This window comes from Neomonachus schauinslandi, chromosome 4 (genome assembly GCF_002201575.2).
Source record: "Neomonachus schauinslandi chromosome 4, ASM220157v2, whole genome shotgun sequence".
Lineage (NCBI taxonomy): Eukaryota > Metazoa > Chordata > Mammalia > Carnivora > Phocidae > Neomonachus > Neomonachus schauinslandi.
Genome location: NC_058406.1, coordinates 10,203,818 through 10,231,444, shown reverse-complemented (window position 1 = coordinate 10,231,444; position 27,627 = coordinate 10,203,818). Strand labels below are relative to the sequence as shown.

At 47.0% G+C, this 27,627-nt stretch overlaps 1 protein-coding gene across 1 annotated transcript in view; it reads right to left on the bottom strand.

Annotated features, from left to right (window-relative positions):
• KAZN (kazrin, periplakin interacting protein) overlaps positions 1 to 27,577 on the bottom strand; it is a 433,985-nt gene extending 406,408 nt beyond the window's left edge. The window contains exon 1 of the mRNA XM_021684049.1: positions 27,349 to 27,577. Coding sequence (XP_021539724.1) covers positions 27,349 to 27,577 — 229 coding nt within the window. The remainder of the gene's footprint in view (positions 1 to 27,348) is intronic.
• Positions 27,578 to 27,627: the final 50 nt, after the last annotated feature.

The following is a 27,627-nucleotide window of genomic DNA, read 5'->3' as shown; positions in this document are numbered from 1 at the left end:
CGAAGCTCAGGTGGAAGTACACAGCACAGTCCACCTATACTCCTCCCTTGCCCTTCCCCTAGCCCCGCTTCAGGCTCTGCACCTGAGCCCATCAGACCTATGTCCAGGACGTTTTCCTGAAGATCGGGCGGAGTCAGATCTTGCCCACTGAAAGTGAGCAAGGAAGCAGGGTACTCTGGAGCCAGGGGCAACCGTCTTGGGGCAGGAAGGGTAAAGATCACTGTGGACGATGGAATCAACATGGAGGAGGCGAAGAGGAGGCAGGGCTTGGTCAGCTGAGCTCAGCTGCCCACGGGGTGGGCTGGAAGTCCACAGAAAGTGCTGGAAACCTTAGACGTTTTCCACTGTGAGAGTCCCTCACCATTTTGGCCAGTTTCACTTGGAGTTTCCGTTCCTTGTCACTAATACATCTTAAGCAACATGGTAGCACATCAAAGGGATCAGCCCATGGGGAAGGGAGCTCAATGGAGAGCCGTGGTAAATAAGGAAAACCAGGGTACAAAAAGGCTCTCGGAGAGAGAACAAAGGCTTCTTAACAATGTCAGACGCTACCCCACAGAAGCCAACCCCAACACCTCTCCCTGGTTATCCATGAGACCCCTCCAGATGGTCCAACAACTGGTCTTTCGAGAACGAAAGTTTAAGATGGGATGGTACTTGCAGTTCCTCTATGGATTAAAGATGGAAGCAGGACAGGCTGGTGGCAAGGACGCAGCCGACGGGAACGCCTCTCCTCCTCTCAGAACGAGGATGGCAGGACCCACGCCTCGTGGGGGGACAGCGACGATGAAATGGCATCAGGCAGGTTTGTGGAAATAGATTCCGAAACAGGCCCAGCGTTCTCCAAATGAATTCCATTTACATGTGTGTCTGAACTATTAAGCCCCATAAAATGCCTTCGTTTCTCTTGGGACAATAAATGAAAACTCTTTTGACATTTGAAGCATTTCATGTCTCTGTGCTTGCAGAGAATGGTTCCATTTAACTTGAAAGGGGTTTTCAGTGTAATTCACGTTTAATGTTATGAAAGCATTTCTCTCTCACATTGGGCTTTATCTAAATTTTTAAACAAGGCCTAATTTACAGGCCCCAAACGACTTGGCAAATTTCCTACAATCTCATTGAAAAAGTTCTGGCTGCCTATATGCCGTGGGCGTGTTGAAAGACTGCTTTGTCTGGGGCGCCAACTCAAACGAAAACTACTCCGCCGACAAAAGGTCACCCTTTCAAACGAACCCACAGAATCCATACGCACACATGGTGCGCAGAAGCGCCCCCCCACCCCCAGAGCCAACCCCACCTCCCCAGCACAAGCAGCGGACCAGGTGCGTTTGGTGCACATTCCACAGCAGTGGGGACGGGGGAACGGGGTGGGCACTGCACAAGGACAAAATCTCAGTAGAGAAGACACCGAATTTGTTCACAGGAGGATGGATGCTGCCCGTGTTCCAGGAAGGAGCGAGCAAGAGAGTGAGACAAACAGGGGAGAGCGAGTTTCATAGCCATGTTGCCCACAGCGTCATCAGCGGTCGGGCACAGCATCTGCACGCACATCTCATCCAGATACCGAGGAGGGGCCCGATGAGCAAAGAACAGCCTGTGCCCCCTGAGCGCCGCCCCCTCCCCAGGCACCCAAGACCCCCAGCACAGCCCACGCCAGGCTTAGGTGCAGAGCGCTCCCCTTGGTAGGTTGTAGTTTTTAGGAGGATTGCATGACCCAGAAACATGAACCCCCTGCCCCTGGGCTTTGTTAATGGCTGTGGCATCTAAGAGGGAGCAAGCTGCTCTGGGGACCACTTCACATAGATCTGTCAGGTACTTTCTAGGAGGCAGGACTGTGTCAGCTCTAGGGGATACCCTGGTGATCAACGAGACACAGCCCCTGCCTTCCCAGAGCTTATGGGCAGTAGGAAGACTACACATGAAATCAGTAGCAACGGAGAATGAGAATTGAGTCCTTTATATTTTTTTGATTTTCTTTGAGAGAGAGAAAGAGAGAGAGTGCGAGTGCAGGGAGGAGCAGAGCGAGAGGGACGAGCAGACTCCATGGTCAGCACGGAGCCGGACATGGGGCTCGATCCCAGGACCCTGAGATCAAGACCCAAGCTGAGATCAAGAGTCGGACGCTTAACCGACTGAGCCACCCAGGCGCCCCGAGGATTGAGTCCTTTAAATCCCGAGCACAGTGAATCGAGCCTGTGGCAAAATCGCCTCCTCTGGGCCACCTCCTCTGGCCCAGCTGCCCCTCCGACCTCAGCTCTTACTGATCCCTCTCCTACTTGCTGAACCTCCTTCTTCAAACATACCAAGTGGCTGTAGCCTCATGGGCCTGTGCGCCTGCTTTTCCTTCTGTTTGGATGCTTGTCCCCTGGATATCCACATGGCTCACTCCTTCACTTCCTTCCCGCTCTCTGCACAGGGCCTTCCTTGACCCCTGATCTAAAGGGGCTCCCACTCCATCCTCACGCTCTGTCTGCCTTAGCCTGCTGATTTTCCTTAGAATCACCTAACACATTATAGACACATTTATCTTCAGTGTCTCTCCCCTACCTGTCCTACCGTTCACCGCTTCATCCCCCAGGACTCCAGCAGCACCCGGAAGGTAGAAGATGCTCAATATATATTTACTGAGAAGCATAGTGAGTGCCTAGGGACTGCCGTGGGAGCACGCAGTAGGAACGCAGTCTCTGGGAACTTGGGAGGCCTCCTGGAAGCAGCATTTAAGGGCCAGTGGGAGTTTTCTGTGTGAAGAACAGAAAGAAGACCGCAGGCCCCATGAGCAGCTTTGAGCAATCTGGGAGAGGCCGTGAGAATCTTGGTGTGGCTGGAATGCAGGCCATGTGGCCACGGCAAGAAAGGAAAGTAGGGAGGGCAGGCCCTTACCATGCCTCAGGAGCCCCAGCCAAGTGTCAGGTTTGATCCTGAACCACAGTGAGCCACAGACAGGGTTTCCAGAAGCAGAATCACACAGAAACGCTTGCATTTTAGGAGGCCCCACGGGGGCTGCAGCTTGGAGAAGGCAGATGAGATGAGAGGCTGGAGGGTACCGTTGCAGGGGGGGTGGGTGGAGGCGGGGAGGTGCTGAGTTCCCCCCAGGCAGGGTGGTGGCCCAGGAGAAAACAGAGCCTGGCTCTGTCTCAGGAAGCTCAGCATCCCCAGGCACGCTGCTTGACCTGTCTGGACCTCCACTTTCTTATCTGCCAAATGGGCATACTGAACAGCACATGGGTCTGTTGTAAGAAACTGTAAATAATGCTGCTTCCAGGGGAGTGCAAGGTTAAGCGTGCCACAAAAGCAAGCTGTTAGGATGACGACTAGCTTTACTGGCTAATGGCTCAAGCTTTCCATTATCATCCCCACTTAGCACTTAGTGGATGTGTCAGAATCTAAACTCTGATGACTTTAAATAATGGTGCCATTTGATTGACAGCCAAAAGTCATGAATTCAGTCTAACGTGTACAGACAGCCCGAGAGGCACAGGGCGGAATGAAAGGCCTCAAATGGCACGCCCGTGATCCCAGCGGGGCTTGGTCCAACTGGCTGGTGCCTTTAATTCCCCAGCTCCACCAGGTGTGATGGGGAAGGAAAGAATGCTTAATGCCTTGCCAGTTCTGCTGGCTCAAGTCTAGTCTATACTCAGAGGGCCACAGCATCGGGATCAAAAGTCTATGACATACCAAATATCCCTCAGCATCTCTTAGCTCCCCTGAAAGCTGAAAACCCAGTCCGGGTAGGAATATGGGTGCAGCCAGAGAGAAAGGGCTCTTCTAGATTCCTTCACCAGCCGGACTGACCATTCCCACCCCACAGCCTCTCATTTCTGAGGAAGCTGGAAACAGTAAATCACACCGAGTGCATCTGTCCCTGCGAAGAAATCACATTGTACACCGTGCAAACCTGCCCGCGCTCTTTCATGTCTAATTGCCTGCCGGATTGAGAGACTTTTGAAAGGGAGGAGGATAATTGAAATCTCACATAATTACATTTTAAAGTGACGCCTTTTAGCTTTCCCTCAACTTCAGTCAAAACTCTACCTTGTCACAATAATCTTAAAGTTTTTTTTTTTTTCTTAAACAAAGATGGATGTAATATCACTGAAATCTTTTAGCTGCTAGTTATAAGCCAAGCCTCTTTGGGGCTTATTTTGGAATATCTCTTTGACTTCTCTAAGTGATTCGTTTGGTCCTCTGCTTTTCAACTGTTCATTTTCCACTTGCAGGGAAGAGTGAAATTTCTTCCCTAGTTTTAATTACCATCAGAGCATTATCCTCAGATAGTACCCGAGCAAGACTTCACAATGGGAGGGGCTCCTCTGTTAATCAGAGATAAATCTCATATACTGTAAAGGCTCGTACCTTTCATTACATTACCTTGTTGGTCTAATTAATGGTATTACCCTCTGAACTGTGTGAAGAAGCTTAAAGAAATTCAACAGAAAACATGCTCGAGGGGAAAGCAAAGAATGCGCAACAAAGCACCGCTCATCACACCCTGGGAGCTGCTGCTAATTTCTTCCCTGATTACTACCCGAGGGTGGGGGGCACCCTCCAGGGGCCAGAGGCTGGGCTCACGCAGTTCTCTTTAGAAGCAGTGGCGATGTCTGTATTTTGGTTTCTGGCACAGACTAGAAATTTACCTGTGATATTTAATTAAAAAAAAAAAAAACCAGACATCACCTCATCAAAACTTCAATGTTGTTCCTGTTCGTTCACATGAAGTTTTTGGTAATGTCTGGTGAGAGCAGGTGGGGTAGGTGGGAGGAGCGATCTGAAGGGAACAAGAGAGTCTTCTGCTCTTGGGTCACTAACCCACCTCAAGAAATAATAGTACTGTGAAAGGCTGGAGTTGACCATGCTAATTAGCACAAACCGACAAGCTCCACCATCAGGGTATGAACTCAGCAGACATGGGCCAGGTCATGGTCAGCTATGACATGTGCATGGTAAAGATTCAGCATGCGTTTGCTGAACACATGAATGAACTCTCTACTGAGTCCTTAGCTGTCAACAGCGCTCTGTGTCAGCCATGCGTGGTCCGTGGAGATTTTGTTGAATCCTTAAAACTCTTTATTTCATTTTTTGTAATTAAAAAATAAATAAATAAGAAAACTTACACCCAAAGAAGGTAAGCAAACTTTTTAAGGTCACACAGCTATTTAGGTAACAGAGGATTTGAACCAGGTTTGTTGGATTCCAAAGACGACACTTTGGAAACCGGAATGTAGAGATAAATGCATCATCTGAATTTCATTTCAGGTAAGGCTTAAAGGTGAAGTGGAGGTTTTGACAAGTATTAACGTTTTATGAAGATGTAAGAAATCTCAAAGGTAGCTTATTTTATTACACATAATACCATTTATCACTGTTGTGTTTTTTATAATGTCCCTAACATTAAGCGAACCCATACCTTCCCATCAAAATCTCCTTCCAAGATGGAATCCCAGTGGGCTCACTTTAGGGGCTTCTAGTCAGTTGACATTTATTAAACACCCACTGTATTTGAAAGAAGCGAGTAGCAGACCTGGCCTCAAGAAGCTCAGAGGGTAAAAGGGAAAATAAATCTGTGTACTTTTCTTCTAAAATTGCCCTTTCGACTGGTGTCAGGAAGGGGAGATGCTGAGTCAGTAGCGGACAAGGTTAGAAGGGTCTGGTCCCTGCACTGACACTTTGTGCCCTGCTTAAGCAGGAAGTCATGCTTTGTAAGTTTTCCTAGGGTTTGCAATCTTCCCATCTTTCTACTTTCTTATCTTCCATCTAGTTCCCCAGAGAAAAAGCCCACGCTTTTCAGAAGCTTTAAGAAGGGAGGCCTGGGGAAACGGTCCCATTCTGCAGCCAGGCTTCGGGGGTAAACATTAGACAGTGGCAGGTGCAGAGAAAGCAGACCGAGCCCTGAGAGTCAGAGCCAGGCAAAGAGGGCTCTGAACGTCAGGGTGGTCCTGAGAGGTAGCTGGGGGAGGGTATGGGCAGCCCCAGTGGTTCCTTATACACCACCTTACAAAATGGAGAGGGTTAAATTAGTAGTCACAACTCAACTTAAATGAGCATGTAGAGGGATGTCTGAGTGGCTCAGTTGGTTAAGTGTCTGCCATCGGCTCAGGTCATGGTCTCAGGGTCCTAGGATTGAGTCCTGCATCGGGCTCCCTGTTCAGCACCCGCTTCTCTCCCTCTGCCACTCCCCTGCTCATTCTCTCTCTCTCAAACGAGTAAATAAAAATCTTTAAATGAGCATGTGGATGAAACCCATGAACTTTCTGCATTCAGAAGCAACAAAAACCTATCTGTGAAATGAAGCACCCATTTCTAAGAAAAAAAATAACCTTACAGCACAGTCATCCTGAAGACCCCAGCGTGGGTCTGGTTGTTGTGGGCAGTAAGCCCCCCCCTTCCACCCTCCAGCCATTGATTAGCCCCATTAGCAGATGACAAATGACTTGGGTGGCCCTAGTCCAGTCCCTGATGGACCAGCACACAAAGGATTCAGCCTCCATCTCTAGTAATTGTCTTTTCACTTGGCAGCTCCCGCGGGAGGTTGAAGCTCCAAGAAAGTGTCCCCACTGGAGCTGCCCATCTGCTCTGGGGCCTCCTTCAGGCCAGCAAGGAAGTCCCTATGCAGAAAGGCTGACGGGACGGCTCCAACCTTCAGGACAAGCAGACATAATCAAGACCCATCTGTGCCACTGGATGACAAGGACACTTTGTCTAGCACAGGATGACAAGGATACTTTCACTGAGGTTTAGCACGTGCCAGGGGCATCTCCCAGGATTTTCACAGCCACCTAAAATGGAGGTACTATCATCACTTTCATTTTAAAGATGATAAAACAGAGGCCTCGGGAGACGACAGACTTTAGTCAAGGTCACACACAGCTAGGAAGTGGCAAGGCTGGGACTGGAACCCACAACGCTTTGCTTCCACAGCCTCTTGCTCCCTGTGCTAGTCAAGCTCTTCTTGGTCCGCTTCTTTTTAAGTTGTGGCGCTTTGGGCTCACGAGTTAAATTCCTCACAGGAGGGGGATCGCTCCGTGGATCACCTCCACCACAGCAGCTCTGCCCGACACCGTGAATCACCCGCTTGGAGCTGAGGTTCGCGTGCAGGTGGCCCGCCAGTGGGGACACCGGAGGCAGCCAGAGCCGAGGTGAATTCCTTCCTCACCCCTCATACGCTGGCTGACCTCGGGCAAGGCCTTGCTGTCATCTCAGAACCAAGGATAACCCGCACTCGTACCTCATAGGATTGCTGAGAAGGTTTAAAAACATAACCCACCTTCCTTTTATAATAAAGATTCAAGGTGCTTTGCACAATTCTTGGAACACAGTAAGCGCTAAAAACTCAGACCTATTACTATTTCTTCACAAGGTCCCAAATATAACTTCCACAGTCCCTTCTAGTCAGAGATATTCTCTCCCCTTTGAACTTCTAAAGGGTGTTAAACTTCCCTTAGACATTCTCTTTACAACTTGTGTTATATAAGTAAGGCACACAGGCTTTCTCCTTTTTAAAACAATGTTTCTATTCGAGTGTAGCTGACACAATGTGACTTCAGTTTCAGGTGTATAGATCCTTCTGTAATTCATAAGCCTGATGACTGGATATGTTTTCTCCTTAAAAAAAAAAAAAAAGCTAGAACCTCATTTGAACCTCAAAATGAGCTAGACCCTATGGTGTGTGCCATCTTACAGATGAGGAAACTGAGGCCCAGAGCAGTTAAATAACTTCCCCAGGGCAGGAAGTGACAGTGAGGCAAGGACTCAAGTCCAGACCATGCACTCTGGAGCCTGGGTTTGTCTCTGCTTATTGTTCTAAGTACAAGGTTATTGATGCCTCAGACGGGCCAAAGTCCAAACCCCTGCCCACCTCCACCACCTGGTACACCGAAGTCTCAGTAAGTATTTTAAGAAAGAACAGGCAGAAAGAAGAGGAAAGTTTCTGCAGTTATACTGTGACAAATCTCTGGGCAGTGTGTGCCCAAAATCTACACAACAGGGCTCCCTCATAGACTGGCTGAGATCCAGGAAACCCATCCCAGCCTCCAGCCACCCAGAGAATATGGGGCAAGGTAGATACTGTACCAATTATAAAAATGATGATAATTACAGTCATGATGAGGACCAGCAGTCCCTGGATGCTTCCAATCTGCAGGACACTGTGATCGGTGCCTCCGTAAAGGAACACATTCGATAACCTTGAGAACTCTCAGAAGCAAGTGCCCCATTTTTACACCTCAGGAAACTTTTGCTTTGGTTTTAAATAGAATTTTCGGAGCTTCAAACCATTTCAAAGTTATGTAATTTTTCCCTCATGCTTATAATTTAGGGAGAAGCAGATGGTACACTCATGTAGACAGCATACACTCACATATAAACATGCCCATAGATACACAGATCTCCTGATTCTATAGATGGGTAAACTGACACTTAATGAGCTTAGGGTTACAGTAAATTGGTCTGAGGAGTTGAGCCGAGGCCAAAACCTAACTTAAAATGATTCAGTGCCACTATTCACAATAGCCAAAAGGTAGAAATGACTCACATGTCCAACGAATGCTGAATGGATAAATAACACATGGCATACGCAGGTGATGGAATATTACTTGGCCATGGAAAGGACTGAAGGACTGGCACCTGCCACAACATGGATGAACCTTGAAAATGTGATGCCTGACACAAAAGGTCACATGTTGTATGATTCCGCTTAGATGAAATGTCCAGAACAGGTAAATCCACAGAGGCAGAAAGTAGATGAGTGGTTGCCAGGAGCTAGGGGAGCGGGGAGGTAAGGGCCTACTTAATGTGTACAGGGTTTCTGTTCAAGGTGAATAAAAAGTTCTGGAACTCGATGGTGGCAGAGGTCGCACACATTGTGAATGCCACTAACACCACTGAATTGTACACTTTAAAATGATAAATAGTATATTTTGTTAAAATTTAAATGTTAACAAACGGTAAATGGTTAAATTGGTAAATTTTGTGTTATGTGTGTTTTTACTACAATAAAAAAAGGATTCAATGCCTCTTTCATTGTACATGGGGTCAAATTCCCATTTCTGGTCTTCATTTTCAAGAAACTTCCAAATGTGTCCTCTCCACCTGCTCTCCCTCTCTCTCTCCCATTCTGTCTTTCTCTTTCAATGCCCACCACTCTCCGAATCACACCCAGAACTGCAGCCCAAAGACAACAGTAGCCCTTCCCCTGCAAGCCATGTGCCACCCCATACCATCCGGCTGTGTCTCCTCCTGCAGCGAGCCCAGCCCAGGGCCCCCTCCTGCACTTTCTTTGCCTGAAGAACACCCACTTGTTCTCCAAGACTCAACTCAAGCACAACGTCCTTTGGAGGCTCTCACTGAGCCCCTTCCTCGGCTTGGCCTCGCACGTACCATCATGGTACTTGTCACGGTGTGTTGTAAGTATATGCTTTCATACAACAGAGAGGCCTCTGCTGGTTACAAACGTAGGCTTTAGGATCACTGGGCTGTGGTTCAAATCTCAACTCTAGCTGCTGTGTGACCTTGGGACAAATTACTTAACCACTTTGTGCCTTGGTTGCCTATTTTATAAGAATTGGGCTAATAATAATACCTGAAGTGAGAATTAAACACAGAATTGCACACACAGCTTTTAGAACAGCGCCTTGTCCCTCCTTAGCACCCGTCATTATGATCCTCACGGTCACCATCATCCTCCCTCTGCCCCAGTAGCTTATGAGCTCCCCAAGCCCAGCACAGGACCTGCCATAGGGCAGATGCCCGAGAACCATATGTTGAATGAAGTTATGATCCATCTACTCAGTTCCTCTCATTTTACTGATGGGAAATTGCAAAAGTGATTGGTCCAGTGGTGCAACCAGCTGGAGGCAGAAGGAGGCCATGAACTTCCCATGTTGGGTCCTCACTCACCACTAAGACACGACGGGGCAATAGTCCAGTGTATTTCTATGGAGATGGGCTGCACATCTTCATCATGGGGACCAAACAAGACTGCCCAAGGAGAGTGAGGCCAGCGCTGGACTCAGCTGCCCCCTCTCAGCACTCGAGGCCTTTCTTTGCCCTACAACAAGAGCTGAAAATATCAGCGGGCAAGCTATAAATGATTGAGAAGAAAATAATCCAGAAATTAACTGAGGGTCTGCCCACGAGTCAGTGGGGCTCCCTCTCACAGGGAGGATGATGCATGAGCTGTCGGAGATAAGACTTTGCTTGGGTATATTTAAGGTAAGTGCAGACAGCAGCAGGGCACCCAGGGAGTCCCTTCTGCCACCACCAAATGGGAAACCCCACAGATCAAACCACAAAATAAATGAGGACATTAAGGCTTCATACACTCTGGGATTTATATTTGAAAAACCAAGACTCCAACTTAAAGTAGCTCCTCCTTTAATGATGCCGTTATCAATCCCAAGAGAAGTCACTCTTCAGCACTAGAGGTCTTTCATGGGAGACTCTGACCCACAGTTTTAAATACTCATGACTGAATATTTATTGACTGCTCAGCATACATACGCCAAGCACTTAGCACAGGTTTCCCATACATTAACTCAATATTCATTTGATCTTTGTAAAAACCCTGTAAGATGTGAACAAGTATCAGCCCCACTATGCAGGTAAGAAAACATCTGTCACATGATTCAGCAAGACGACATGCTAGGAGGTGGAGGAACTGGCCGCTAAACCCGGGAATCTGGCTCCAGTTAAAGGAAGGTGCTCATACAACCGAGGGTGTTGTCTTGTAGGGTCCCTGAGAGACGAGACAGAAACAAAATGAGAAGCTCCAACATCGTCAGTGGCTCATGACACCAACTGAATGGGCCGAGGTACGGGCCATGTTATCCCCTGAACCTGTAACAGACAGCCCAGACAGCCCCCTCAGGAGCCGGCTGAAGAGTGAATAGCTCTTTGATGGGCACCCACCACTATATTACAAATGGTCAGGAGCAAAATAAATGCAAATGAGACCATGAGGGCAAAAAACGGCCTTCCCAAGTGTATCCCGCCTGCATTGAAACAGCCCACTTCTATCCCTGAGCTTAATATTTCATGCAAAAGGCAACACAGAGATCACCGCGCCAAGAAAACCCAGGAGAGGACAATCAGGATGACAAATGGAACCCTCCCCCTTGTATCTTGGAAATGCCAAGAGGTATGGGTGATGGGTTGAAATACTTGACCGAACTCTGAGTGAGCCTTTGGCTGAGGCTGATTTATGGGCAGAGTGGCCCAGCCCTCAGCTTTATTTACATTGCTCGGAGCACATAAACTCCAAGAAAATTTAGTGTTTTAATTTGGGCATCTGGCTTGCATTTTTTTTTTTTTTTTTTAACCATCCTCTTCTATGCTCACTGGAAAATAAGACCACATCACAAATCTGTCCTGGAGAGCTCTTCTGTTTCCCACTTGCCCGGTTCAGAATGTAAGTTCCTTGAGGGCACAGAAAGGACGTGTTTATCATGCATGAAGGACGGTGCTAACACCTGAGCACCGTGCATCGGTGTGGACACTGCGTGGATCAGGAGGCCATGCACCAGACCAGGAAGCCAGCGGCCTGGTCTAGCCCTGACTCTAGCCCGGACTCTGCTTCAGAGCACTATGCAGACTCTGTCAGCTCACTGGTGCTTTCTGGCCTCAGTTTCCTCAGCTGCTAAATAAAAACTGGATGAGACGGTCTCCAATGTCCCTTCCAGTGTAGTACAGACACTCTGTGATTCCATAAGCCCACATGAGTGCTTTTCTCTGGTGCTTCCCTGTTCTCTCCACCCATTTTTGAGTCCCTCTCTCACACATATTTTTGCAGAATCATGGGCTTACTTTACCTCTGCCTAACTCGGGGAACATGATATTCCCCAAATTTAACAACCTGTCTACTCTAAGACATTCATGGTTGACAACATGGTTGAGTGACGTTATTAAAGGTCACAAGTTGTAGGAATTTAAAAATGGGAGGGACTTCAGAGAGGTCTTACCCAACACACTCATTTTGACCCACCCAATGTCCCAGCTCCTAAGCTACCGTCTGGGCTGCGTCTTAGGAGTTGTGGCCGATGGAGGTGGGAGTGATGGGACCCGTGTCTATGGTCACACAGCTGGCATCACAAGGCACTGTGGCAGCTGGGACGTCCCTTTTTGTTCCTGTTTAGCCTCTCAGTTGTGAAATCTGGGTTAGAATCAGTCTTCTGGAGTCCCTCACTGTGCCCTTCCTCTGCGGCTCTTTCCTCTGGTTTCCAGCAGGAGGCGAGCACCTTATTTGTCCTGGTATCCCTAGCGCCCACCCCGTGCCTCGTCAATTAGAAAACGTGCTTGATAAATGCTAACTGGATGAATCAACAAAAAGAATGAACTCAGGCTCCCACCCCAGCACCTGCTGGGAGGCTGCACAGGTGTGCACGTTGGCGGCACCCATTTACGTCCCTTACGGCACCCATTTGCGTCCCTTACGGCACCCATTTGCGGCCTTTACGACACTCGCGGGGGAAGGGGGCGCGCATAGCAAGTACCAGGCGTTATGCTCAGCACTTGACACCCTCTTCCTGTGGTCGTACAATAGACCCGGATGTCAGGTTTAGTGTCATGTCTGGGAGGAAACTGAGGCCTAGACTGTAGGGCAGCTTGCCCACCTCACACAGCTAAAAAGTGCTGAAATCTACATTTTCTTTGATGGCCAATCTGAATGGAAAACACAGTAAAGGGAAGATTCCTCTCAGCCAGATCACATTCAGTGTTGCTTTTTTTTTTTTTTTTTTTTTTCCCTGAACTTCTAAACCCAGTGCAGGAGTTGCTTTGTCAACACACCCGCCAGATGGTCATTCAGGCTCCAGTGTTGACCATGTTCTGCTGGACAGCTCTCCTCCTTAGCAAGGTTGGCGGTCTCTGAGCAGAAACCTGCCCCTCTCTAATGTCTGCTCCTAAGTCCTAGGTGGCCCACCAGCCAAAAATCAACCAAACACGAACGAAAAGAAATGAAACTGTTTGCTTGGGTCTTCCAGGTGATTTTAATCGCAGGCTATAAACCACTGTTAAAAGTATGGTTTATAATGAGAAAGTGCACACTAGCTTAGGGTGTTTGCAGTGAAACACTGAAATGATTTTGTAAATGCCATCTTCTCTAATAAATCTTAATGCTGCTGGAGAGATTAGGCCATTACCCAGCACTGGCATAAATGAGAAAATGATATGATGGATCACATGCTTGAGGGGTTTTAGGAGTTAGCTGGAGATGGGGCAGGATGATGCTAGTTAGCAACGGCAGTTAGCCAATCAAATCATATTGCCCGAAATCTAGTTTAGGGCCAGTTCTGCTATTCTGACTTAACTGGTGCTTTCCGATATTCATGCCAGGAAGTTGCTGCCTACATGATGGAGGGTTTTTTTTAAAGTCAAGGGATCAAACCACAGATCAATCTGATTGTGTCACAGTGAGGCAGAGCTGAACTTGAGGAACAAAAGAAGGATCCTTTAAAATCAGCAAAATATTCAAAGTTCTGGAACAGTGGCCCTAATTTTTCAAGGCACTTCTCAAGTACCTAACCACACATGACAATACTGAGGACCACTAAACAGAACTGAATACATATGTCCAGATGCATCCGGTAGCAGCAGTTCCTGACCTGTGGGCCACAGAGACTCTGGGTGACCAGAGGGAGCAGCTTAGAGAAAGTCCAAAGGTCTCCAACGTGTTGCCTGTGGACAGAATGAATCCCTCCTCTTGCATGCATGTGCCATCATTTCCAAATGCATGCAGATGCAGAAGGAGCATCCCTTTGACAACACTATGGAATTCATTGTACTCTTATGCATTTATGTATTTTTTGAAATAGAAAAATTACAACTGCTAATATTAGGGGCTAGAATTCATTCATTCAAAAGATCTCTCGCTCTGTCATTAAGAAGGGTATATATAAAAACCGGGAACCACTGTTCCAGTGGGAATACAGATAACAAAATCATTAAATCCAGAAGAACACTGATGGTATGGAACAGTCATGTTGGCTGAGGTTTAAACCATTGAAAACTGGCCCCTGGCAAATGTTAGAAGCGTGCGCATGCTCTGTAGGGAAGTGATAGTTTTGTTGGTGCTAGTTTGGGGTACATTACCTGTTTCCTCTGAGTACAACCTCCTACCGCAGCCTGCCAGCCTTTGTGAGTTAAGCTTTTCAGTCCTTAAACCTCCTTGTCCGTTCATGTTGCAGACATCTGGATGATTTCTTAAATGAGCTATTTATGGATTCTGACCACAACGTCAAATACAAGTCTAAGGTACATGTGTGTGAGAAGAACTGGAAATCATACTCAACGGGACATCATGGGAAGTTTAGCTCCTCCCAGGAGCAGGGCCGCTAGGCAACACAGAAATATCAGGAAAAAGACCTGGGGTGTAGAACAAAAATACTCTTGCCTCTGGGAGACAAAAATCGGCTGGGGAAATAAAGAGAATTTCATTCAAAGGTGGGAGAATTCAGTGTTCAATAATACAATATGTTATTAATAATGAAGAGATCTATCTGCTGAATCCCAGAGTCTGCCAAGCTTTGTGCCAGACACACTATGTGTTGCTCCATCAAACCAATGGTACCCACCCCGGGGAGTAATTCCGCGCCCCCCCCCCCCCCCCCCCGGGAAAAACACTGGGCAACATCTGAAGACTTTTTTTGGTTGTCACACTATGGGAGTATCACTAGCATCTAGTAGTAGAGACGAGGGATGCTGCTAAACATTTTACAATACACAAGACAGCCCCCTGTAGCCAAGAATTTTCTGGCCCAGGATGTCAGTGGTGCCGAGGTTGAGAAACGCTACATGAAATCACCTCAACCACCATGTAAAGGAGGCATTATCAGACTCTCATTCTAGATGTAGACACCGAGAGCCGTAAGGTCCCCCACACAGGAGTCGTATCGCCAGGATCTGGATCGGGTCTGTCTCACTCCCTTGAACCCATATATCTGCTATATTATCTTGATGATGGAAGTGACCTCCTCATTTTGCAAATAAGGAAACTGAGGCTCTGATGCCAAGTGTCTCACCCTGTATCCCACTGTGACCAATGACTTTTGTCCCTTCACTGTTCTTCAAGGTCAATAATGATGTCTAAACACAGGTCACTGCCCCTCAAACCACATAGCTGCCAACAAATGTCTCCTTCTCTTGTCCGTTAACCATTACACCCCTAGCGATTGACTTCTTGGTTCTGTTCCTTTAACACTAATTGAGCGGTCTTATTGTTCACATCTAATCCACTAGCTTACTCATTCAATCACCATTTATTAAGCTCTTCCTGTATGCTGAGCACTGGGAAGGTGCTAGAAGTAAACAGGTCAGAAGGCAAATGAAAGAGAACTACAAATTCGGGGGCTGGCAAACTAACAGCCCGAAGGCCTCCTGTTTTTGTAAAGTTTTATTGGAACATAGCCACGCCCATTCCTTTACTGGTCTTCTATGGCTGCTTTCCCATTATCACAGCAGAGCTGAGGAGCTGTGACAGATATCCGATGGCCCCCAAAACCTAAAATATTTGCTATCGGGAGCTTTGCAGAAGAAGCTGGACAATCCTACACCAGCTCCATCATCCAAGCCACAGAGCAGGTACGGAAGTGAACTCCAGACCAAATCAAGAAGTGTTTCCATTTATGCATGCAACTAGCAACTATAATATCTATTGGCAGTGGGGGAATCTTAAATGCTTAATGCTAATACAAATCTACAACTCAAAAGCACCCAAACGTTTTGATCCTTAAAAATACTTTCTGCTTTTCTAGAGTCCACTATAAATATGTCTTCAAATGAAGTTCAAACGTATTATTATTGCTATGTTGCTGTCAGAGGTTTGGGAAGCCCGTAGAGAATGTTCCTCGTCACACTGAAATTAAAACCAAGGTCAGACCCCAAGCATTGGATTAGCTGCTCAGGGGTCAGGTGACCATAGATGACTGTCTGCTGCACTACAGAGACCTCCAGGTTGATACCCCCTTCCATTCCTCTAAGATGCAAAAGACCCTGTTCTGATTTTCCCTGGGTTTTCTGCCACACTCCTGGCCCTTGGTCTGTGGATGATTCGGGTCTAGGCAAGAACCTGGAGCAGCAGGAGGTCCATGTACTATTCAGGCACTTATGGCCACAGCAGAAGTGAGAACATGCACCTACATAACCGGTATGTTAGGTGGAGAATTTAAACCAACACGTTTTGGTTGCACATCAACCCACAGACCCCGATGAAAGAGACCCCAAAGGTTTAATGGAGTTTCTCTGAAGGGACAATGAAGACAGAAACTAGGCATATTTATTGAGATGGCTAAATCCTGCCCCTAACACTTGGAGAATCCACACATCCATACATATCCATACACTAAAACCATAGGTCTCTACCCAGATGTACTTCCCATATTCAAAAATCCCAAGTGTCAGTGGAGGTGGGTGCAAAAAATTTTCCTCCAAAGGAGAGTTCATTCAAAGATAGGAAGGTCCCTGATACATCCCTGCCCCGGTTTCTAGATCCCTAATTGCCTGATAGGGAGGCTGGAAGAGAAGCTCTAAGCTTAGGCATTGAGAAGACAGGTCATTTGTAAAACTGTATTCTCCCTTCACCATGGGTGGACATGGGGGCTCAGAGCAGGACAACATAGGCTTAGGGTGACGGTGTCACCATCCAGGCCTTCTAGGACAGGGTGGCCCATGCCCAAGAGGGAGTGGCTAAGGCAAGGTCAGATCTCACCCAATCATGAGCTATAGGCAGCCCTCTTCCGCCACCATGCAGCCAGGTCTGACCTTGTGATGGGAGAAAGAGGGGAGAATTTAATTCAATGACCAGCTCAACAATCTTGAATAAATCAGCTTAAATCACTGTGCCTCAGTTTCCTTATTTGAGAAATAGATTGTTGTGTCTACCTCAATTCAATCATATGGGCCAGTTGGTAGAATCCATAGAGACGATACCTGTGAATATCTTTTTATACTGAGAAGAGCTGGGTAGTGATATAATTCAGTGCTTCCCTGGTGCCTTCCTTGGTGCAAAGTAAAAAAAAGTGGATAAATGCAGTGGAATCTTGGAAAGTGGGACCAAGCATTGGCGTTGTGGCCTGAGGGTACTAGACCAAGCTTTTGCTTTAGAGGCAAGGTGATATACTGAAAGTGTTGGAAGGTGGGTTCTGAGTTAGCCCATGGTGGAACCAACCCATGTGTTGACCAACCAACTTTTTTAACAAGGTTCTACTCTATTGGCCATGGATAATGACCTGCTCTGTAGAACAGCCAACCTGGAATCATGATCCTTCTCTACAGGTCTTCCATTAAGACTTAAACGTGCCTCCTTGCCTCAGCAGGGCTGCCTGGCACCACATCGAATTGCACAGAGAGGAACTGGAACACATCTGCTAGCTAATGGGCCAACAAGTCACAAAATGGCAGCCAGGCATTGCCTTTCTGTTAACTGTCAAAACTAAAGATGTTTCAAATATTCCCATTTTTTCTCACTTCATGTAGTAAATCTTGTAGGAATAGGAAAAACAATCCACTTGATAAACACATTAATTAAGATAATCAATATACATATAATCACAGGTCTGTTCTCCCCAGCCATCATTTATCACGCTCTAGAGTACCACAACTCTACTCTCCGGGGTCAGTATCAAATTTCCAAATTTCATACTTAACTATCATCAAGAAATGGTGAGCACAGAATTTCAAATGGCAAGACTGGGGGTGGAGGTAGTGGGGAGGGGGCGGGAGACATAAATCCCATGGTGTTCCAAGTTGTACTTACTGAATTAAAGCAAATACACCATGTTCAATGGTTTTAAACAAATAAATAAACAAAAAAAGTCCAAGTTAATCCAAGAAAATGAGCTAATTCATCTGTGGTGGCTGGCAAGAAGCCCCAGCCTTGACCAGGAGAATAATACGAAGAGTGAGCTTCTTATAAAAGACAAAGGGCTACACCTGCACTGAAATTCATATATTTTCTTGTTCTCTTTGGAGAAAAAGAAAGCTACTATTCAAGACCCAAGCCCTGCATCATCCACATCTTCCTTCTCTGTAAGGAATGGCTGTGCGGAGCAGGTCCCAGACAGCAGCTTATTCCCCGCAGTGCCCAATCCCAATCTATCCCAAAAAGTCGCACTTTTTAATAATCTCTCATGGTCAGTTTAACCTTTAGTAGCAAAATTAATGTATTTTCACAGCATGGCTTTATCACACATCACCGCTGTCATGCACATCCGTGAAGGCTTCTGTATTTGTCACTTTATCTATTTTGCCATTACATCTGTGTAGACCTTTTATTAGAAAATGTAATTATGTGTCCATGTCAGTCACACCTACTAGACCATGAGCTCCAAGATAACTTAGTCTGTATCTTATTAAATCTGCGGTCCCTGAACCTATGTGCCCAATCTGTCAGACTGATGGACACAGAGAGAAGAGAGGAAGAAGGAAGGAAGGAGAGAAGAAAGAAGGGGTGGGGGTGGGGTAAGAGTGTAAGCAAAACGGGAAAACCGTCCCACTGGTGCATCGCTATGCTCCTAGCCGCGGCATCTCTATGTTCTTGCCACAGTGAAGCAGGCAGGCTTGAGGGTCAGCTGAGCCTGGGTTCCAATGCCCTGTTCTTCTATTCAGCAGATGACCACTTTCCAGAGCTTGGAAAAGCAACCTAGTCTTTCTAAGCCTCAATTTCTTCATCCGTAGAATGGAGGGGATCACATTCCCTAATGCACTGAGATATGGAAGTAAGACAGGAAAGCGTCCATCAAGCACATGCACAATGTCTGGGAAAGCCAAAAAGGGCTCAATGCACCCTAGGTGTTGCTATCACTAGGACTCTCGGACGATCTCAAAAGGACCTCCAACTCCCCAGTTCTGATCCTGGAGCATCCCTTTTTCTAAGAATGAGTCAAACCCCTGCTCAGTGGGGTCCATCCCCTTTCCCAGAAAGGAAAGAAGTTCAAGCCTTCTCTGGGATGCTGTCGAGCCAAAGGCCAGCAGCTGGGTAAAACGAAGGGGGATTCTCACATTTGAACATGGCTCAGCCACTAGTCTGCCCTCTTACCTCTGGCCAGACACCAATCCTTTCTGGAGACAGCTTCTCTGGCAGTGACACAGCACATTTCGTACAGTGAAGCTCTGAGGGTTTACGATGGATGACTTCGTGTCTGACACGCAGGTCCTAATTATAATTGTCATAGTACCAGCTTTAGAACAAAAATGATTTCTTGGGCAGGAGTGGGAGAAACTATGCAGAGCTGTACCGCATGCTGGTTGAGCCAGCAGACAGTCCCTGGAGTCACATTCACTTGTGTCTGGATCCTGGCTCTGCCACTTGCTAGAGTTCCATGACCCTGGGCAAGTCACATAACCCTTCTGTGCCTCAACTGTCTCATCTCAGAAATGGCAAGTAAACGTGAAATGAAAGTCCTCGATTATTAAATCAGTGCTCCTCTTGATACCACATGTAATATGATAAGCAGACCAAATTTCACACACTGGAATTAGCAATCAATCATGGATTCCCTCATTCATTCAACAACTATTTGTTGAGCTCTTGCTATGTGCCAGGCAATGTTTTAGGTGCTATAAGTGGAGCTGAAAATAGATTACACTCTGCTCTCACGAAGCTATCCTTCTAGACTCACAACTAGAGTGCCTGGCATAAAAAGCAGTTCTCAGCCGGGGACCATTTTGGTCCCCCGTGGACATGTGACAACTTCTGTAGATATTTGTGGTCGCCACAACTGGGGTGTGGAGGGTTCTACTGGCATCTAGTGGGCAGAGGACAAGGATGCTGCCAAACATCCTACAGTGCACACAACAGCTTCCCTCCCCAACAAAGAATCCTCTTGCCCTAAATGCCAACGCTGCTGAGGCTGAGAAACTCTAGTATAAAAGAATCTGTAAAATATTAATAGGTCCTTTGCTGGGCATGGTCTTGGGCAACTGGAGGCTCCCGAGACCACACGGAGGGAAGCTGGGAAAGGGAAGGACACAGGTGGTTGGAGAAGAAGGAGACCACAAGACTCCAGCTTCACTGGGGCTCATGCTCCCAAAGAGAGAGAAAACACACAAAGTCCAGAAGCAGGAGGCTCCGAGCCCAGGATGAGATGGTTCTTTTCACTGGTGACCAGTGACCCCCGGGTTGCGGATCTTGCAAGCAGGATCCAGTTCCCTCCTTGTGAGCTAACTTCATACCCAAGTGAGGGGTATCACTGCTCCCCTCACACTCAGTCAAGGACTCAGAAACCACCAGCAGCCTAGGGAAGTAATACTCAAGAATAGAGACAAGCCTACAGCTCCCTCAACCTTCTCAACATATCAAATCAAAGGATGTTTCTGACTTAGGAGACAACACAGGTTTAAGCAGCAGAGGGACCTGGTGGGTTTGAATTCCTGGCTCCGTCACCACCAACCGAGTGACCTCCGGCATCAAAGGGGAATGAGCGAGAGCATGGACTCTGGAGCCAGAGCTTGGTCAACTAACAGCAGAATGCCCTTTTGGGAGTGACATATCATTGCTCTACCTTAGTCTTCTTAGATGTGATATGGGTACAAGAATAGTACCTGCCTCATAAGTCATTATGAGGAAAGAATGCATCAATTCAGTGCATGAATATAGGAAAGTACTTAGGACAGTATACCTGGCTCCGAGTGGAGACTACGTCAAAGCTTGCTGTCCTCAGCACCACCAGAGTTATTACTATATCATGTGACTTAAACTCTCCCAGTCCCAGCTTCCTCTTTTGAAAAATGGGCCTAAGAGTTGCCAACTCATTGGGCACAGGACTCAATTATGCATGTTAAGCACTTGGGACAATATCTGATATTTATTTATTGAAAAGTTTGACAAAAGCACGGAAACTAGTTCTCATTTAGTCCTATATTAAACTATCCACCAGGTGAAAATGACATGGTGTCAGGATGGTTCCAAAACGCCTAGTGTTTTGTGATATACTCAAGAGGTGAGTTCCAAGAACCATTACGCAGCACCAAAGGTGAGTGTAAAATATTAGCTGTGGACCCACCTTCCTTGAGAGGGTACTTTGGTCTTAATGATTCACATTACTTCAAACCATCTGCGGGGCTGAGACAGTTATGGTATTTGAAGGCCTGGACACCCCAGGGAGGTAATCCAGTGCTTGCTCTGATGGAAGAGGGTGGGGGTGGGGGCTGGGCGAGGCGACTCCTTCTCCCACTCTCCTCCATCCTCCTGCACATCACAGGAGAGCACAGAGGTCCTGGGGGTGCTCTGCCTGCAGAACGGCCTATTAACCAGCCCCATCTGAGCTCTCATGCTAGGGTCGCAATTCATCAGAGGGAGAAGGGGACGGGAGCTTTTCAGAAGTCTGACCCATAGGTCTGCCAAGGCCAAGTTAACAAAGACACCAAAACAAATTGAGAACCAGTGATTTCCCACCACACAGAAGCCACCTGCCCAAATAGTTGTTCTTGCCAAACTCATTAAGACTCCGTTTAGCGTCTTTCATGTTTCTAGCAGCTTAGGACTCCAAGGGTGAAGCAGGAATGCCCACAGAGCACGACCTGGACTCCACCACTTAGATCTGAGGTTGCATCAAACAAGCAAGAATGTTCTGGTCTCTTCCAACCACATGGAGGAAGGCCTTTGCCTGGCCTTCCTCCACCTTCTTCACAGTAGAGATGGGGCTGGTGACATGGGCCAGCAGGATTCTTACCTGCTCTGAGATGTCAGATGGTCACTCTGTTGACTTCAGGGAAGCTGTCCTTTGCTAAGTGAGCCTGCCTAAACCTGCTCTGCCTGCATCTTAGATGATGGAGACACGGTGATGAGGGCTGTTGGTGGCACCCCCTGTCATCCCAGGTATTACTGACCCTGATATCCAGCCCAAACGGTACAGACTGATTTTCATGTACAGTATCACTGGCCTCAGCAGGTGATTTCTATTTTCCAAAGGTTTTTCACATTCATGATTTTATTTGATACACTATGCCTTGAAACTAGGAATCCGATTTCTTAGTTCAGTAAGGTGGGGTTTTTTTCCTACAAATCTTACAGAGACTTAGTAGACCATAAAACAGACTCGATATTAAAATATAGTGCTACACACAAAGAAAGTTTTCACGTGGTAATTCAGAAGACCCTTCAGAAGCTTGCAACACCTGAGAATGAGGATCATGGGGTCAGGAAAAAAAAAACAAAAAACGATCCGGATTCAAATCCAGGCTGTCTGACTTATTAGCTATGTGACTTTGGGCAAGTTGCTTAACCTTTCTGAAACTTATTTTTCTCATCTGCAAAATGGGGTAGAATGAGTTGTGTTCTTGCCTGACGGAGGGCAGGGAGTAAAAAGCCAAGCGCTAAAGCTCACAAAAACCAGTCCAGGAAAAGGTCTGAAAAGAACTGGGGAATTGATGTTGATTTCACTTATCTATATAACTCAGGAATAAATATAGACAAAATAGGCAACGAATATGGCCAGGACCCTAAGCGTGACCTTCTGGGCCCCATATGATTTGCACAGTGAGCAGGCAACATTCCGACCAGCACACCCCACCTGCCAAGCCCATCTGCCACAAGCTCAGTGGCAGCCGGCAAGTCACACATTATGACCTACAGGATTCCTCAAAAGTGCCAGCAGTCTTGGGGAGCTGGGGGGTAAAGGAATGGAGAGAACATGCCTTGCCTTGCCCTGGGAGGATATGGGACAGTGCTCCTACTATAAACATCAGATTGGCTTAGACTTCTGGTTAATATCAAAGGAGTTCTGAAAAGCCTCCATAAATCATGAAATATTGGAAGCATGAAATTAATCAGAGCCAGAAACTTGACTTCAGGGGTCCTCCAAAGGCATTTTCCAAAGACCATGGGAAGACAGTAAATAACAGCCAATCAATAACTAATTTCAACCATGCTGTACTGATCTGTAAGTAATCTCTTTGCAACCACGCACGGTGATTTTCGGGAAGAACTTTGAAGTCCCATCTCATGACAGCCTACCAGATTAGGAAAAGACACATGTCTCTTTCAGCCCATTGATATAGCTGGAAAACCAAGACGGACGTGACTCGAGGTCCATAAGTTGGGGGCAAGCTAACAGAAGGGGACTTCTGAGATTCCACCCCATTTTGTTCCATCTTCTCTGCCATTTGAAAATTCTTTCTCCAAAAAAAAAAAGATAAAAGTCGACTTGAGAAAATAACAGCGTAGGTAGAATGAATTGGGAAGGGGATGCCAAAAGACAGAACTTATTTTGCAAAGCCACAGTGTCTAGTGTTCTGCAGACTGCTCACACATTCAATTCAGTCGAGAGGTAATTCATACTTCGCCGCAGAATTTCCACTGTTGTAGTGATGCTAGATAAGAACAGTCAGACCTGAAGTAACAGCCTAAGTTAGTGCCTAGGGAGAAAAAAATAAAGCTTGCATCTATTTATGGAAATTGACCAAGGTGTAGGAGAATGACCCTTTTCTCCATCCCAGTCCTAACAAATGCAGTAGGCTCCGAGTCCTCAACACCCAAAAAAGATGCTATCAGCACTCCCACTTGCATAGGCATATAAATACAATAACTTCATTAAAAAAAAAAAACAACAACCAACAAACTAATAGCAGTTGGCATACATCCTACAAGGCACAAGTATTTTATGGTATATAGAGTTAACACCTATTTGAATCGGGTACAACGGAGCTTAATTGTTTTATTCTATGCATAGCAAAGCAACCAATTGAATCTAATATTAGTCATTCATCAGATAAATCATTTTCAGAGAAACAAACTGCTATATTTTCCCCTCAAACAACAGCAAGCATTTTAAACACATTTTCCAGAGATGTTACGCCGAGGAAAACAGCTTAGAAATGTTACTTTAAACAAATCCGTTCTCTGGCTACCAACAACAAGACAAATTGGAACAAATGCTTGGCTCTGTTCTTTCCGAGGCTCCTTCTGTCCACCTGTCAAAGGCAGTTCTGACCCCCCCCCCCAACCCAAGACGCAGCTCCGGAGCTGTGAAATGTGCCACCCTGCCTGGATACCCTCTACACTGGATGCCAGCATCCTCATTAGGGATTATCCAACTCACTCGAAGCAGGGAGAGAGGAGATGGGCTGGCTGCCAAGTGTTCTTTCAACACAGATTCCGAAAGAAAATCCTGCAACGTGTCGAAAGCCCAGATTTTCAGCAGTTCACTTTCTAGACTCTGTTACATAGCAACCAAGCCAGCTCACACAGGGTACCAACCAAGTTAATATTTTGTTTAAATGACACACTGGATTAACTCTCTAGAAAAACCCCAAGTTTTCTTCGTCGACTTACCTATCGTCAGGTGCCATCGCTGGAACAAAACTCCCGTGGTGAATTGACGAGCTTGTGTAATTCAGTAAAAAAAATTTTAACCCAAAATTTGAAAATAGATCTAACAATTTCTTGGCAGGGAGAGCAAGAGGTGACTCTTCCCCGGAACCACTTGTGCTAATGTTATTAAAAGTGCATTAGCACTCATTTAACATGTGCATAATGCCCTTTAGTAAAATATGCCTTCTACAAATACATTTTGAGAGATACTCATTTCATTCAAAACTTTGATTTGAAAAAGGACAACTCAATAGCACCAAATGCTTCTAGGGCTTGGGCCCATTAAATCTCCCCAACACAGACAAAATTAAAACAGAAGACAAATTCAGAAGAATAGTCAGGTACCCCCAGGAGCCGAGCTTGAGGTGCATTACGAAGAAGCATGAGGAAACCAATCGACAACACTTTAGAATTAACTTGAGAGAACCCCACGCTTTCCTTTAGGAATACGAAAGCACCAGCCGAAGAAACCACCAGAACACATCTATAGCGGGTTTCTGTTCTAGCAGAATGCTGCCATAGGTCATGAGAGCAAACCAAAACAAGAAAATAAAACCGAAAAAACTCACAGAGGCTAACTAATGTAAAAAGTACTGGATTAGGGGCGCCTGGGTGGCTCAGTTGGTTGGGTGACTGCCTTCGGCTCAGGTCATGATCCTGGAGTCCCGGGATCGAGACCCGCATCGGGCTCCCTGCTCGGCGGGGAGTCTGCTTCTCCCTCTGACCCTCCCCACTCTCATGTGTTCTCTCTCATTCTCTCTCTCTCAAATAAATAAATAAAATCTTAAAAAAAAAAAAAAAGTACTGGATTGGGGTACTCCTGCAGAGCTAAAGTAAGTGATACCCTACCGGATTATATGGGGGAGCTTGTTCTCTTTTCAACCATAACTTTCGTTTAAATTCACATCAATTTAGAGGGATATGTGGCCAACAATTACGTTGAGTTAAAACCTTTAACATTTTATTCTCTGATTATAAAATCACTGAATTCCCCCTGGTAAAGGTGTCGAAAAATATCAAGGATACACGGGAAAAATCAAGACCATCCTTCATCCAGCCCCCCACAGACAGCTTACTAACACGGGCAGGCATACTCCTAGGAGCATGAGGGTACATGCTGGTTTTGGGTGTTTTGAAGGATATCAAGAGATCCAAAAGTCATTTCCACAGCCTAGGGCATTTTTGTAGGAAAAGAGAAGAAGGAAACCGCCCCCTGTTCCTCCACTAAAACAATTTAACCATCAGCTAAGCATCTCAATTTCCAAGTTGGGTGCATGGATCACCGCCGTACTGACCTCCTTAGCATGCTCAGTCTGCAACTGGACCCAGGACTCAAACGAAAGCCACTTAACTTTTCCTTGGCTGAGAAAAAGGGGCAGACGGTGGGAAATAAACCAGCATTGTTCAGTCCTCCTTACCATGGCTTTTGATTCTTAGCAGAATGCCAGTTCTTAGCTATTTCTTTAATGTTGGAAGAGTCTCTGCCTATAAAGAAGAAAGCATTACCATGCAGTCTAGCTTCCTTTTTTTTTTTCTCCCTCCAGATGCCAGCGGAGAGCATCTTTCCACACAGTGACAGCGCAAGGGATAAATGACAGAATAAGCAGATACCCACCTTAAAAACTGCAGCAAATAACAGCTTTACAACACCTTCCCACCATTACGTCATGGCTACTTCAGTCCCAAATTCCCGCCCTAATTCCTAGGACTTCTGACTGACTCCCCGAAGTACCAAGTTAACATGACTTGGAATTCAGCATAAAACTAAGTACAGGCTTAACATCTCGCACCAGGAAAAGCACACCTTCCCCAGGAAGGTAAGGAGCAAACAGAAACTGATGGGGAGAAGGCATTAATACGAACACAGACACTCTCTCGCAACACTTAGGAGAAGCTCTCGGAACAACAACAAAACCAGAAAATTCCTCTGAGCCACTGAGCTATGGGTACCTCATACTTCATCAAGTGACATATTTATACAAGTGGCCCTTCTAGACTGGATCATTTTTCTCTGTCAGATTCTGGATTTCAGCAGTTTAGTTTATTAATCAAATGATATTAATAATCAGTGATACCATTTCTTAAAGAGCAATCAGGCAAACAAAACAAAACAAAACAAAACAAAACACTGAAAAGCCAGTCTACCCTTTTACTTTTCAATTCACAGAAACCCAACAGGACATTTTTGGATGCTTCCTCCACCTTTAACCCTCCCCGGGATTTCAGGGCTTCATCACTGTCAATGTCAACAAGGTCCAGCTGTCTTTTTTCCCCCTCCTCCTCTAAAATGCAAAGAGTCCCTTCCAGCAGCAGCTCCCTGCAACCCACCATCTAAACCTTCATTTCACCAGGAGCCCATCATCACTCAGCCTTTGAGGTCTAAGATTTCCCCCTGGAAAGTGCTCTCGGTGTTTGTATTTGCTGGAAATTTAAACTCCCTGCTGAGCAGAGCATCTACTGTTGCATCGATATATTCCGCTGTCTGCGCGATCTCAGATGGGGAGAAAATAAAGTCCAGATGCAATTGAGACAAGGGATTTGGCATCCGTGGAGAAAAGTGCAAGCCAGTCCAATCCTCTACCCCAACCAAGGCAGCAGAGCCCGGAGCTCGCTCTCGGGGAGAGTCTCTCGGAAGGAAGGAGCCTCCGGAACTGGGGGGGGGGGAGCTGTGGCATTCACCCCTACCCGGGGTGGGGGCAAAGGCCCGGGCACGAAAAGTTTGCCCACGGAGCTGGGGGCTGTGTGCCACCTAAAGGGCACTTTCTGCTGCGGGAGGGGCGCCGCCGGCTGCGCCTTGCTCCCGCTGGCCGGGGCCGGTGTGACGGCGTGAACCCGTGCACACTGCGCCGGGGTTTTCCTTAATGACAGCAGCCTGCAACTCCCGGCCGGGGAGCAGCGGTGGCCACCGCCGGGAGGACAGGGTTACCAGCCACAAGGCGAGGCGAGCTCGCCCCAGGCGTGGGGGCACCGAGGCCCCGGCCACCTCCGGCCCGGGTCCTGCTCGCTTGCCCGCCCCCCCCCCCGCGCCCTGGGCGCCGGGCGATCCCTACCTTGCGCGCCGTGCTGGTGGTTCTCCATGTTCGCCGCCGCCGAGTCCGCCGCCGCCGCCGAGGCGCTGGCCGCTGCTCCCGGGCCCGGGCCCGGGCCGCCGCCGCCGCTCAGTTCCGCCAGTCTCCGGTTGGTGGCCGTGAGTTCGGCTCGCAGGTTGGTCACCTCCTGGCTGGCCGACTGGACCGCCCCATCGATGCGGAGCGCGAGCTGCTTATTGTCTTCCATCATGCTCAGGATTTTGGCCTGGGGGCGAGAGAGGTGACAAAGAGCTGCATGAT